This window comes from Muntiacus reevesi, chromosome 1, assembly GCF_963930625.1.
Source record: "Muntiacus reevesi chromosome 1, mMunRee1.1, whole genome shotgun sequence".
NCBI lineage: Eukaryota > Metazoa > Chordata > Mammalia > Artiodactyla > Cervidae > Muntiacus > Muntiacus reevesi.
This window is the reverse complement of record NC_089249.1, coordinates 242,765,365-242,778,353: the sequence shown is the minus strand read 5'-3', so window position 1 is coordinate 242,778,353 and position 12,989 is coordinate 242,765,365. Positions and strand designations below refer to the sequence as shown.

The window sequence follows — 12,989 nt, the reverse complement described above, 5'->3', positions numbered from 1 at the left end:
CCCAGGACAGAAAGGCATTGTCTTGAGGATCAAACAGCAGACTCAGGATTCCTGGAGTCAGCAGAAGTAGGCTCACATAGATTATCAGGCCCATCTTGTCCTGAAGGATCCCGGACAAGCCCCCAAGATGAAAGGTTGTTGCTGAATGATGAGATGCGGGATTCTTGGCCTCCAGAGGAGATGAATTCAATCCGGGGCCAGAGACGAGGCTGGATCGCTCAGAGCTTTTGTGTAATAAAGTTTTATTAAAGTATAAAGGAGATAGAGAAAGCTTCTGACATAGGCATCAGAAGGGGGCAAAAGAGGATCCCCCCATCCCTTCTGTTCTAGGGAAATAAGTCTAGCAGTTCAAAGTTTTAAGAGGAATATCAGATTATGTAAAATTAAATTTGTGAAGGATGTATAGAGTCTCAAACACTGATCACAAATAAACTGCTTTGTTGTAAACAAACAAACAAAAAAAAGGAATTCCTTGATTTCCTAAAGTTAATCTTCTGAGGCTAAATTTTTCCGTGTATTTCATAAAGATATCCTAGCAAGTTGGTTCTGAGGTGCTAGCTAATACATGCAAGTATTAAATTTGCATTATTTGTTTTCATGTTTCCTAAATGTGTATTTTAAAAAACCAGTTGAGTCTTTTGAGCACATGTTTTATATCTGCATATTTTGTTTTAAAATTTTTTCTAGTTTTCATGGTCAAATAGATCCATTTCTATCCCCTTCTGAAATGATACTTTTTAAAGTCAGTAAAAACTACAAAGGAGTACACACTCAATTTGGATATCACAGAAGGATAGAAAGAAGGAAATTTAAAGTTCTTCCTGATATGATTCAGACTTTTTCTATGCCTGTATTTATGTATGGGTGTGTATGGATGTATTTCAAAGTGGGGTCATACTTTACCTTTTTTTTTTTTTAAATATGCTATTCTCCCTTAACACATTATCCTTGGTTCTAGGTTAAGGAAAAGGCTGACGTCCTTAATCCATTAATCACTGCAGTATTTCTAGAGGTTAGTAGTACTAATTATTATTATTATTTTTAAAGTCTCTAACTTCTAGGGCATTGTGTATTAATAATTGTTTATTGGGTTTTTTTTTTGGAGGGTGGGCTTCCCTTGTGGCTCAGCTGGTAAAGAATCCACCTGCAATGTGGGAGACCTGGGTTCAATCCCTGGATTGGGAAGATCCCCTGGAGAAGGGAAAGGCTACCCATTCCAGTATTCTGGCCTGGAGAATTCCATGGACTGTATAGTCCATGGGGTTGCAAAGAGTTGGACACGACTGAGCGACTTTCACTTCACTTCTAAGTTTTTATTTTTTGGCTTTTTAAAACTACTTTAGCTGTGTTGATGCAGATATGACCAAAATGATGTATACTTAATGCATATTTCCTGTCTTTTAATTACAAAGCATAAAGATGAAGATGCCAGGTAAAGTGCAGAGAAGAAGCAGTAGGCTGTCATTACTTAGTACTACCCCTTGGTAATTAATGGACAGTTCTCAGTAATGAAGCATCTTTTGGAGACCAGCTGGTAAACATGAAGGGCTGAAAATTACAAATAGGCTAGTACTGCTACTTGAAGGGCTAAGATTTATACAGAGGAGATTAGTTACAAAACAAAAATAAAACATTTTGTCTTTTTCCTTGCCTAGGAATTTTCTTTATTTTGTCAAAAGGGTACCTGTGTTTACATAACCCTCTTCAGTTCATTAGATTTAAGGAGGTGGGTGGTTTAAATCCATGGATGGATTACAGTCTCTCCATGTGGGATGCTTTCTGGATTCCATGTTTTAAGAACTCTATCTTGTAAATTAATTGTGCAAAAATCCAGATGTTTGATTACCTATTTAAAACATATTATCTAAGGCTAAGGGGAAAAATATATTTGATTATCAGTTAGGTTTTAAATATGGATTAAATATTTTTGCCACCAGACTGTTACTTCTTTAGTTTTAGATTCTTTTAATATTACCAATGAGGGAATGCCTTTCATTCCTTAACTGAATCATTTTCCTTTAATAGTCAAAGAAATCATTCTGATCACATAAGCAATTAAATACATTTGTGATTTAATAGATGACAGAGTAGTATAGATGAAAGAAGCTTGCAAACCTGAGCCAGTCCTGTTCTGGATCTCCCCTGATTTGCATTATGATCATGGACTAGGCATTTACCTTCTTGGCAATCTTGTTATGTTTATATACAGAATAAGAGATTTAACTAGATGTGCTGTGAGGTCTCTTTTGACTGGAAAATTTGGCATCAAATGTCACACTGACGTTTTAATAACCATTTAAACTTATGCTATTGATAAATCAAAAAAAGGTAAACTCACTTGATATGGGTACCCTTCTGCTATTTTTGAGTTGGTTGTTCTTGCTTATAGATTTGAACACTCTTGTCCTTGAAATTATACTTTTTTTTTTTATTGTAATTAACTCTGTTCTTCTTCTGGAAAGTCAGAACTTGTCAGATATTAATGAAGTCTGGTAAACTCTGGGCGTAATGAATCCTAGCTTTTCATTAGTATGTCTCTTGTACTAGACAGAAATATATCTATACTTTATTATCTTTAAAAGTGGTATTCTTTGTTTATACTTGTGAACACCTGTCTCATGTTCACAACTGTGCTGAGTCCATGGAAGAGGAGCAGTCACAACGGACTATAAATTCCGTTGATTTAGAATTCATAGCCTTCTGAATCCTCTTTGAGTAATTGACTAAAATGCTTGTGACAGGATCTACCCACTCATTCAAGGAATCAATAAGCTTTGAATGCTGAATTTGAGCCAGATGCCAAAGAATGGCTATTATTTTTGATGGACCAGTTGGACAAAAATGGTGACATTCTTTTTTTGTGCTATCATATCATCTTAAGATCTGGGTCATTCTTTTCCTTTTAACTTCAGTGAAATGATTAAGTCTGTATTCTTATTTGCCAGGCTACAGATTCAGTTAGATTATAAAAATTAGTTTGATTTTTGTTGTCTTATATTTTCTCTTTGAAGAGATTGCAGTATTTTCATTTTCTTATTTTTCATTTCTTATCCCTGTAGGCATCAAACAGTGCTTCCTACATTCAGGATGCCTTTCAGCTACTTTTACCTGTATTGGAGATCTCATTTATTGAGAACAAGACTGAATTACCAGAGGCATGAGCTTCATGTCCAGAGGCCTTTGTCCGAACATTGAGGAACAGAGAAGATTATACCTGAGACTTGTGATGGTTGAGAAATGCCACTCACTTCTGGGTAGCCCTGCAGAAGTGAGGGAGAAAGGTTATTTTAGTATATAAAAATCCTGGCAAGAGAGCAGATATGAAGGAAGTTTGTTGTCTTCACTGCTTGACTGAAGTATTCAGGTCCTCACACTGCTCTTCCCAGTTGTTATAATTAATAAATTATTTGAAAAGAAACTTTTATAGACAGTTCAAAAATAATAGCTCTAGGTGAAAGTTAATGGGATACTCAGGCAAAGATATTGATCTTTCTTTGACAATATGTAAAACACTAGAATTTTTGTCATGGATGTCATTTTATAGTCCATGGATATAATTGGTTGTTAAGTAAGAGGAAAAGAAATTTAAAAAAAAAAAGAGGAAAAGGAATTCAGTGTTTTGGAATTCATGTGCTTGATCTGTTAATGCCATTTTCTTTCTCCTTTCTATAATAAAATCTGTGGCTTTTAAGAAAACTGAGTATGTATAAACTCTGTAGTGATTGCCCTTTATTACATGGATTTTTGGAATTGGTTAGAAAATTACTTCTACCCTTTAATTCTCAGTAGATATGTGCCATTGAGGAGAAGCTTATAGAATATACCTACCTATAGCCACATTAATTAACTATAGCAAAGTGTCCTTTGACTTCAAGTTGCTCTCATATCCCACGATGGTAAGCTTCAAGTTGTTGTTGACTCCCACTCTACCAGATTCAAGACAAAGAAATGCAATTTGGAGAAACAGTTTCATGTTTGTAGATATTCTGAGTTTATAGGATGTTTTTCATGCATACCCTATATGCAGGATGAATTCTGTAATAGCCAGCTCCAAAGGAGGGTTGAAGCTCTTTCAGCGATGGAGATTTTGTTACTTGAATATTGTTGAAGTGGATTGTAGAATCCCGTGAAAATGATGTTCATGTATAATAGGATTACACAGTATATTTTTCTTCATTCTTTTTTGTTTCTTTTAATGTATTCTTTAGCATGTTTATAAATATAACTTTTATCCTTTAGATTCTAAGCCTGCTTTTGCTTTCTTCAGCAATTTAAAAGATTTATAGGTCCTAACAGCTATTTTGGTATCCACTCTTTTAAAAAAAACGTTATCCAACTTGGTGGTTTTTAATGATTCAGGTAACTTTTATGAGTTCTGCCCCATATCTTTTAAACCTTTAAATAAAATGTTATAATTCTGTCAGTTTATCCTTTTATTTAGTTTTCCAAATGTAAGCCCCAGTATTTTCCCAGACCAAAGAAATAGCAAAGTGAAGCTATAACATAGGTTGGTGTCAAGACTATTTCTGTGTGTCACCTTATTTGAGGTAGGGGGCAGTTTGTTAAGCAAGGCAGATTTGGAATCAAAAGACTCACCAACATCACTAAAATGTTAACTCTGCTTATGCTATGTTCTAATATGATGAGAAAAGTTTTTGAGTATTCTTTTTTACAGACACATTTCAGTGTTCCCAAAGTGAGCAATTCTATAATATCAGAAAAGCAGTTGTGTTATGGTAAATAAAGCTGGTGTTCCCAGCCCTAATGTGTGCCTCAAGCTCAGTTGCTCTGTCTGAACTGAACATGGTATTATTCTTTTGAGCAAGGTTTGGAAACTGGTCACGATGACTACTACCTGTTTGGACTCTCATATAAGGGCAGTTTTCAGCTTTTACTCTTCGGTCTGGAAACATATCTAAGGTTTTTCTTTAAGAAAGGGGTATAGAGTGGGGGATAGAACAGTGGCTGTTTATGCATCTGTCCAGATTGCAGCCCCCAATTTCACCTATTTGAGATTGGACCTTACAAAAGGCCAATGTGACTTACTGCCTTTTCTTTTTCTCTCATCCGTCTCATCAGCTTCACCTGCCCACCCACATGTGTTCCAGTGGATTATGGAGACCACCAATGAAGTGATGAAAGGGCCAGTTGATTCTTCATAACAGTTGCCTACCCTTCACCTAGAAAGTATAATGAATGAAAGTTCCTTGATGTAGTAAAGTTGAGGAAATAAGAATATAAGCATTCATTGATAGGTGAAGTGGGTAGGTTGAGGGGGCATATAGGAACCTGTTGAATTATGGTGATAGCTTTGGATAACGCATGCTTGATTATCCCATTTGGAGTGAGTACATGATGTATTCTTGATGATACCTACTCTTTTTGGTGCTGCTGCTGCTAAGTTGCTTCAGTCGTGTCCGACTGTGCGACCCCATAGACGGCAGCCCACCAGGCTCCCCCGTCCCTGGGATTCTCCAGACGAGGACACTGGAGTGGGTTGCCATTTCCTTCTCCAATGCATGAAAGTGAAAAGTGAAAGTGAAGTCGCTCAGTCGTGTCCAACTCTTCGTGACCCCATGAACTGCAGCCTACCAGGCTCCTCCGTCCATGGGATTTTCCAGGCAAGAGTACTGGAGTGGGGTGCCATTGCCTTCTCCCTTTTGGTGCTACTTCCTTTAAATTTTCTGCTATCAAAGATTTGCTGCTCTGTCTTAGTATGTGCCACCTACCTCTTCCCAATTCACTTAGCACCTTGATAGATTAAATGTTATTACTAGAGTAAATGTTCCTCTTCCTACTATTGAATTTTTTAAAGGCTGTGATTGAAAGAGACTTCATTAATTTAATCTAAAGGAAATAGAAATGTTCATAAACTAATGTCAGTCCCACATTTATATGTGTACACACTGGCCAGCGCTATGCTCTTAAGGTAGTTCTAAAGGGAAGTCACTTTCCCAAATCTGCTGTACATGTACTGGTATCCTTAATTTTTTAGAGCACATTTTTAAAGTTGGAGTAATCTGTCACAGAGTTTCTACCAGACAGTTCAGCCAATTTAAGCCAAACTTGTTTAAGCCTGAGTTGTTTACATCATAATTGTGGCTGTTTATGTCATAACTGAAGAACTTCTCTTTAGTACAGCCTGCTCTTCCTTTGTTGCTTCTAGGTGCATTACTGAGCATAATGAAAACTGCATGGTTTGCATGTATGTTGAAGCAAAATTTCAAAGTAAGAATTGAGTATTTTTAGGCATTTAGAGTGGCTTCCCAGGTGGTAAGAATCAGTGGTAAAGAATCACCTGCCAATGCAGGAGATGCGGGTTCGATCCCTGGGTCAGGAAGATCCCTTGGTGAAGGAAATAGCAGCCCACTCTAGTATTCCTGCCTGGGAAATCCCATGGATAGAGGAACCTGGTGGGCAACAGTCCATGAAGTTGCAAAAAGGTTGACCATTACTGAGTGACTAAACAACAACAATAAAGGCATTTAGAGCATTCAGTAAATCAACAAACACTTAGGTACCTGTTCTGTGTGTGTTTTGCTCACCATTGCGTTCCTGGCTCTTGGTATTGGGTCTGGCACATGGTAGGAAATATTGTCTGACTGTAAGGAAGAATGAAGAAAAAGGAGCAAGTGAAGGAAAAAGAAAAGGATACTTAGTGCTTTCCTGCTACTAGAGAATATGGAGCCAGAATATCAAACCAAATATAAGGTGGAAACTTCCGTTAGGTTCATACCATTTCTGTCCTTAATTGTGCCCATCTTTGCATTAAATGTTCCCTTGGTATCTAATTTTCTTGGAGAGATCTTTAGTCTTTCCCATTCTGTTGTTTTCCTCTCTTTCTTTGCATTGTTCACTTAAGAAGACTTTCTCATCTCTCCTTGCTATTCTTTGGAACTCAAGAAGAAAGGCTTCCCTAACCAGGAATTGAACCTGGGCCATAGCGGTAAAAGCACCAAATCCTAACCAGTAGAAATGGTATGGACTTAACAGAAGCAGAAGATATTAAGAAGAGGTGGCAAGAATACACAGAAGAATTGTACAAAAAAGGTCTTAATAATCCAGATAACCACGATAGTGTGATCACTCACCTAGAGCCAGACATCCTGGAGTGTGAAGTCAAGTGGGTCTTAGGAAGCATCACTACGGACAAAGCTAGTGGAGGTGGTAGAATTCCAGCTGAGCTGTTTCAAATCCTAAAAGATGATGCTGTGAAAGTGCTGCAGTCAATATGCCAGCAAATTTGGAAAACAGCAGTGGCCACAGGACTGGAAAAGATCAGTTTTCATTCCAATCCCAAAGAATGTTCAAACTACCAAACAATTGCACTCATTTCATGTGGTAGCAAGGTTATGCTCAAAATCCTTCAAGCTAGGCTTCAGTAGTATGGAACTGAGAACTTCCAGATGTACAAGCTGGATTTAGAAAAGGCAGAGGAATGAGAGATCAAATTGCCAATGTTGGTTGGATCATAGACAAAGCAAGGGAATTCCAGAAAAACATCTGCTTCATTGATTATGCTAAAACCTTTCACTGTGGATTGCAACAAACTGGGAAATTCTTACCAGAATTTTCCACCTTACCTGGAAAAACAAAACCACCTTACCTGCCTCCTGAGAAATCTGTATGCAGGTCAAGAAGCAACAATTAGAAGCAGACATGGAACAACAGACTACTTCAAAATTGGGGAAGGAGTACATCAAGGCTGTATATTGCCCCTGTTTATTTAATTTATATGCAGAGTCCATCATGCGAAATGATGGGCTGGATGAAGCACAAGCTGGAATCAAGATTGCTGGGAGAAATACTGATAACCTCAGATATGCAGGTGATACCACCCTAATGGCAGAAAGCAGAGAAACTAAAGAGCCTCTTGATGAAAGTGAAAGAAGAGTGTGGCTGGCTTAAAACTCAACATTCAGGAAATTAAGATCATGTCATCTGGTCACACCACTGCATGGCAAATAGATGGGGAAACAATGGAAACAGTGACAAACTTTATTTTCTTGGGCTCCAAAACCACTGTGGATGGTGACTTGCAGCCATGAAATTACAAGATGCTTGCTCCTTGGAAGAAAATCAATAGAAACCTGGACTGCATATATTGTTTTTTAGGTTTATTTTATTTTATTTTTATTAGTTGGAGGCTAATTACTTTACAATATTGTAGTGGTTTTTGCCATACACTTTGACATGAATCAGCCATGGATTTACATGTGTTCCCCATCCCGATCCCCCCTCCCGCCTCCCTCTCCATCCCATCCCTCTGGGTCTTCCCAGTGCACCAGCCCAAAAGGAGAGACATTGCTTTGCTGACAAAGGTCCACATGGTCAAAACTATGTTTTTTCGGTAGTCACGTATGGATGTGAGAGTGGGACCACAAAGAAGACCGAGTGCCAAAGAACAGATGCTTTTGAACTGTGGTGCTGGAGAAGACGAGAGTCCCTTGAACAACAAGGAGATGAAACCAGTCGATCCTAAAGGAAATCAGTCGCGAATATTCATTGGAAGTACTGATGCTGAAGCTGAATCTCCAGTACTTCAGCCACCTGATGCGAAGAGCTGGCTCATTGGAAAAGACTTTGATACTGGGAAAGACAGGGCAGGAGGAGAAGGGAGTGACAGAGAAAGCAATGGTTGGATGGCATCACTGACTCAATGGACATGAGTTTGAGCAAACTCCAGGCATGGTGAAGGACAGGGAAGCCTGGCGTGCTGCATTCCATGGTGTTACAAACAGTTGGACATGACTGAGCTACTGAACAACAACAAGGTGGAAAATGCTCATTTCACAGCGGGGGACATTGAGGCCTCATAGAAGGAAGTGACCCCCAAAGTCACATGGCTTGATAGAAGTCTCAGTGGAGACTTGAACCTGCGTCTTTGGAGGCTGGCCTTGTCACTCCATTACACCAGCGCCTCCCTGGGGTTCTGTACATGTTTACTGGGATAAGGGCTGCAGGGAGCAGACTGCAGAACGTGTGGCTTCTGTCCTGTAGGAACCCCGTGGGTGCCACTGTCTGAGTGATCTCTGCATGGTAGCTGTAAAACCTGAGAAAGAAGTGAGGCAGCTGCTCTGTTGTAATGGATTGAGGCTGAGTTGGATGGACTCATCCCAAATCTGGTGGTGATTGTTGGGCAGGTCACATTGTAAATGTTTGAAGATGCATCCTCAAAACCCTCAAATTTCTGTTTTGGTGGTTTGTGTCTTAAGAGGCCTTGCTGCTGTATATAGAAGTATAGAATGATGTATTGTTCATCAGCCACCAGTAGTTACAAGGGGACACTATCACGTATGGAGCAGGTTGACTCCCAGGCACCATGAAAGACACTTGTTTGTAAATCCTCATAACTGCTAGAGGCAGGGCACTGCCATTCCCAGGTTATGGGCCTTCAGGGTGGCATAGAAGTGAGACGTAAAGACAGGCTCAAAATGGATTCTCAGTTACCTAATCTTCCAACCGTGTGATCATGAGTAAGTGACTTAATCCCTTAAAATTGCAGCTTTGTCATCTGTAAAATTGATCTCATGATAGCACTAATAAATAAAGTCATTGATAGGATTAAATAAAATAATCTGCATCAAGTGCTTAGAATAGTGTCTGCCACAGAGCAGTGGGAACTAATGTTTAGTAAATGCTATGTGCCAAACATTGTTGTGAACATTTGTTTTGTGTGTATTAATTTAATTCTCATGAGATAGGAACTGTTTACAGATGGAAAAACCGAGGCACAAGGAGGTTAAATAATTTGCCTGAGATCTCATACCCAACAGGGGATAGAGTCAGGATTCAAACCCAGGCAGCTTGGTACCAGGATTCCTGTTTTTAGCCATTACATTACACTGCCACCAAAAGCTGTTGATAAAGAAACCTTTCCAGCTATCAGCTACTTTATTATGATTATGAAACAGATTGAGCATTAAGTGACTCTCGTGAGACTTCACCATGGTAAATGGCAGAGCCCCTGCCATGTGAACCCATATTGTCTGGCTCCCAAACTCATGTTTATTCCATTTTATTTCTTTTAGGAGAAAGGCTTGAAGGTGCACATCTAGTGATAAGTGTCTGTAGGGGAGCATCTGGGCAGATTATCCAAAGCCACTAGGAGCTGGCACAGAAAGGATGGTGTGGTGACAAGTCATGTCTGCAGCCACAGGAACAAAGATCTCAGTGAAGTAAGAGCATCTGTATCAATTAGTGATGAAAGTGGATAGAGGAGTACATGAATGTTCATAACAGCTTTATCTGTAATAGCTCCAAACTGGAAGCTCGGTTTGGAGATATCCTTTAGTGAGTGAATAAACAAACGGTGGAGTGTCCACACCATGGGTTGCTACTCAGCAATCAAAAGGAACAAGCAAACTACATGTAAGATCTTGGATGAATCTCAAGGGAATTATACTGAGTGAAAAAAATCCAATCCCCTCAAAACTGCTAAGGTATATAATTCCATTTCTGTAACAGAAATGACAAAGTTACAGAAATGAAGAACAGATGAATGGCTGTAGGGGGTTAGGAATGGGGATGGGGGAAGAGGTAGCCAGGTGTGTTTTTAAAAGAAAAACATCATCCTTGTGGTGATGGACTAACTTGGCTGTGATGGTGGCCACAGGGATCTAGTCATGTAGTAAGTTGTATAGACTGAATGCACACATACACACACATACACACATACTGAGTATGGGAAACCTGAGGAATCTGAATGACACAGATAGATTGTATCAATGTGTTCCTGGTTGTGAAATTTTAGTGTTGTAAGATGTTGCCATTGGGAGGAATTGGGTAAAACATACACAGAATCTGTTTCTTATAATCAAATATGAATCTATAGTTATTACCTCTTTCAATTTTTTTTTTTTTTTTTTAAAAGAGGAGGGCTTTGGGCCAACAGAGCCAAAGAGTCAGGAAACACTGCTCAGTTCTTGGGTTTAACAAAGGCCTAGGGGCCTCTCAGGTGACTGTCCCTGTCACAGGGGCTTAGAAGCAGGAACGGTGGTAAGTGTAGCACCATCTGGTTCCTCTTCATAAGCAGGTCCTTGGGGAGCAGTTTCCAAAGTGGAAAGTGTTTGAGAAGTTTTTTTGGATGATTTTAATTCATTGTCACTGCAGATGTTGACTGCAGCCATGAAATTAAAAGACATGTGCTCCTTGGAAGAAAAGCTATAACAAACCTAGACAGCATATGAAAAAGCAGAGACGTTACTTTACCAACAAAGGTCTGTCTAGTCAATGCTATGGTTTTTCCAGTAGTCATGTATGGATGTGAGGGTTGGACCATGAAGAAAGCTGAGCGCCAAAGAATTGATGCTTGCGAACTATGGTGCTGGAGAAGACTCTTGCAAGTCCCTTAGACTGCAAGGAGATCAAACCTGTCAGTCCTAAGGGAAATCAGTCCTGAATATTCATTGGAAGGACTGATACTGAAACTCCAATACTTTGGTCACCTGATGTGAAGAACTGACTCATTGGAAAAGACCCTGATGCAGGGAAAGATTGAAGGCAGGAGGAGAAGGGGACGACAGAGGATGAGATGGTTGGATGGCATCACTGACTCGATGAACATGAGTTTGAGCAAGCTCTGGGAGTTGGTGATGGACAGGTAACTGGCCTGCTGCAGTCCATGGGGTCACAGAGTCAGACACAACTGAGCAACTGAACTGTTTATTGAAATCCACCCATTTAGTTGAAAAGATATTTGTGGAATTCTGTTTCCAGCATTATCAAAGCCAGATTCTGCATCAAACAGGTGAAAGAAGCATTATGATTAAATAAAAGTCATTTATAAACAAAGGTTTGAACAGAAGCTACCCAGGATAGTGGGATTGTAATGCTGGTTTAGTCTCTAACTCTCAAGATTTATATGGAGACACTTTCAGTGTATTAATTTTGATAATGATAATAGATAATATTAACTGAGTGATTACTATGTGTCAGGCTGGTGTGCTGAAGGTTTTAAGTACATTATGTTATTTATTTTCACAACAGTCTAACAAAGCCAGAACTGTTAATGATGGCCGGCAGAGGTGAAGACATTAGCCTGAGATTATATGATGTGCAGTGGGGCTTGGGGGGGTGGCAAGCAGACTCACCACCAGCTCTGCCTGCCTTTATAGCCACTGCACTGACAGGAGCTTGGTTCTCAGCCGTGAAAAGAGGAGATTGGGTTGTTGGGTCTGGATTCTCCATGGCTGTAATGGATGCTGAGCCAATTAGCTAGGTCTCACCTGAACCTATCAGGGGCAGTAAGGAAATAATGTAAGAACTGCCAATCTTGCCCTACAGGGAAGAAGATAAGTCTGGGCAGGCTGAGGGACAGAGAGGGTAATGAAATGGTTTTTTACCCTTCAAAGGGATGTAACTGACTTAAGACTTCCTGTTATGCCTTAATTAAATGTGAATAATAAGCCCTCTCTCTCCAGTAGACTTAGGATCTCTAAAGAGTCCTGATGGTTGAATGTGTATCATAGCCTGTCTCTTTTGATTACTTGAAAGACAAGCAATAGGATGATAAAATATTGGTATTCTGGTTCATTCAATTTCACATTAAGCCCTCCTGGAAAAGCAGCTGGTGCTGTTAATACACCATAGGAAGGAAACCAGGATAGGACCCCTGTTGGCCAAGATAAATACCAAGATCCAACAGGAGAGGACAGATAACACACACCACCACAAACAAACAAAATGACTGCTGAGGGGTCATTTTTGCATCAACTTTGCATCTCAAAGTTCCTCTGGGCTTAAAGAGACTATCTTTGGGTGGTTTTTGGTTCTATACTTCAGGGTTAGCATGTCTTAAAAAGGGGGTCACTCAAATGAAATTAGGGTGAGAGAACACTTCTCCCTAGAGTGGGCGGGCCCATCAGCTGTCAGCAGCTGCTTAAAATCCACTTCTGCATGCAATCCTTACCCTGATCACTTTCCCTGAGGAGGCAGAATGGCAAGATGTTTAAGAGTGAGAGTGAGCCCTGGAGCCACAGAGCCTCAGT

General features: G+C 39.6%; 1 protein-coding gene across 3 annotated transcripts in view; it reads left to right on the top strand.

Annotated features, from left to right (window-relative positions):
• FAM114A2 (family with sequence similarity 114 member A2) overlaps positions 1-3,696 on the top strand; it is a 37,055-nt gene extending 33,359 nt beyond the window's left edge. For all 3 annotated transcript variants that reach the window (XM_065918966.1, XM_065918967.1, XM_065918968.1), the window contains exons 13-14: positions 959-1,012; positions 3,060-3,696. In XM_065918966.1, coding sequence (XP_065775038.1) covers positions 959-1,012; positions 3,060-3,161 — 156 coding nt within the window. In that variant the 3' untranslated portion in view covers positions 3,162-3,696. The remainder of the gene's footprint in view (positions 1-958; positions 1,013-3,059) is intronic.
• The last annotated feature ends 9,293 nt before the right edge of the window (positions 3,697-12,989 follow it).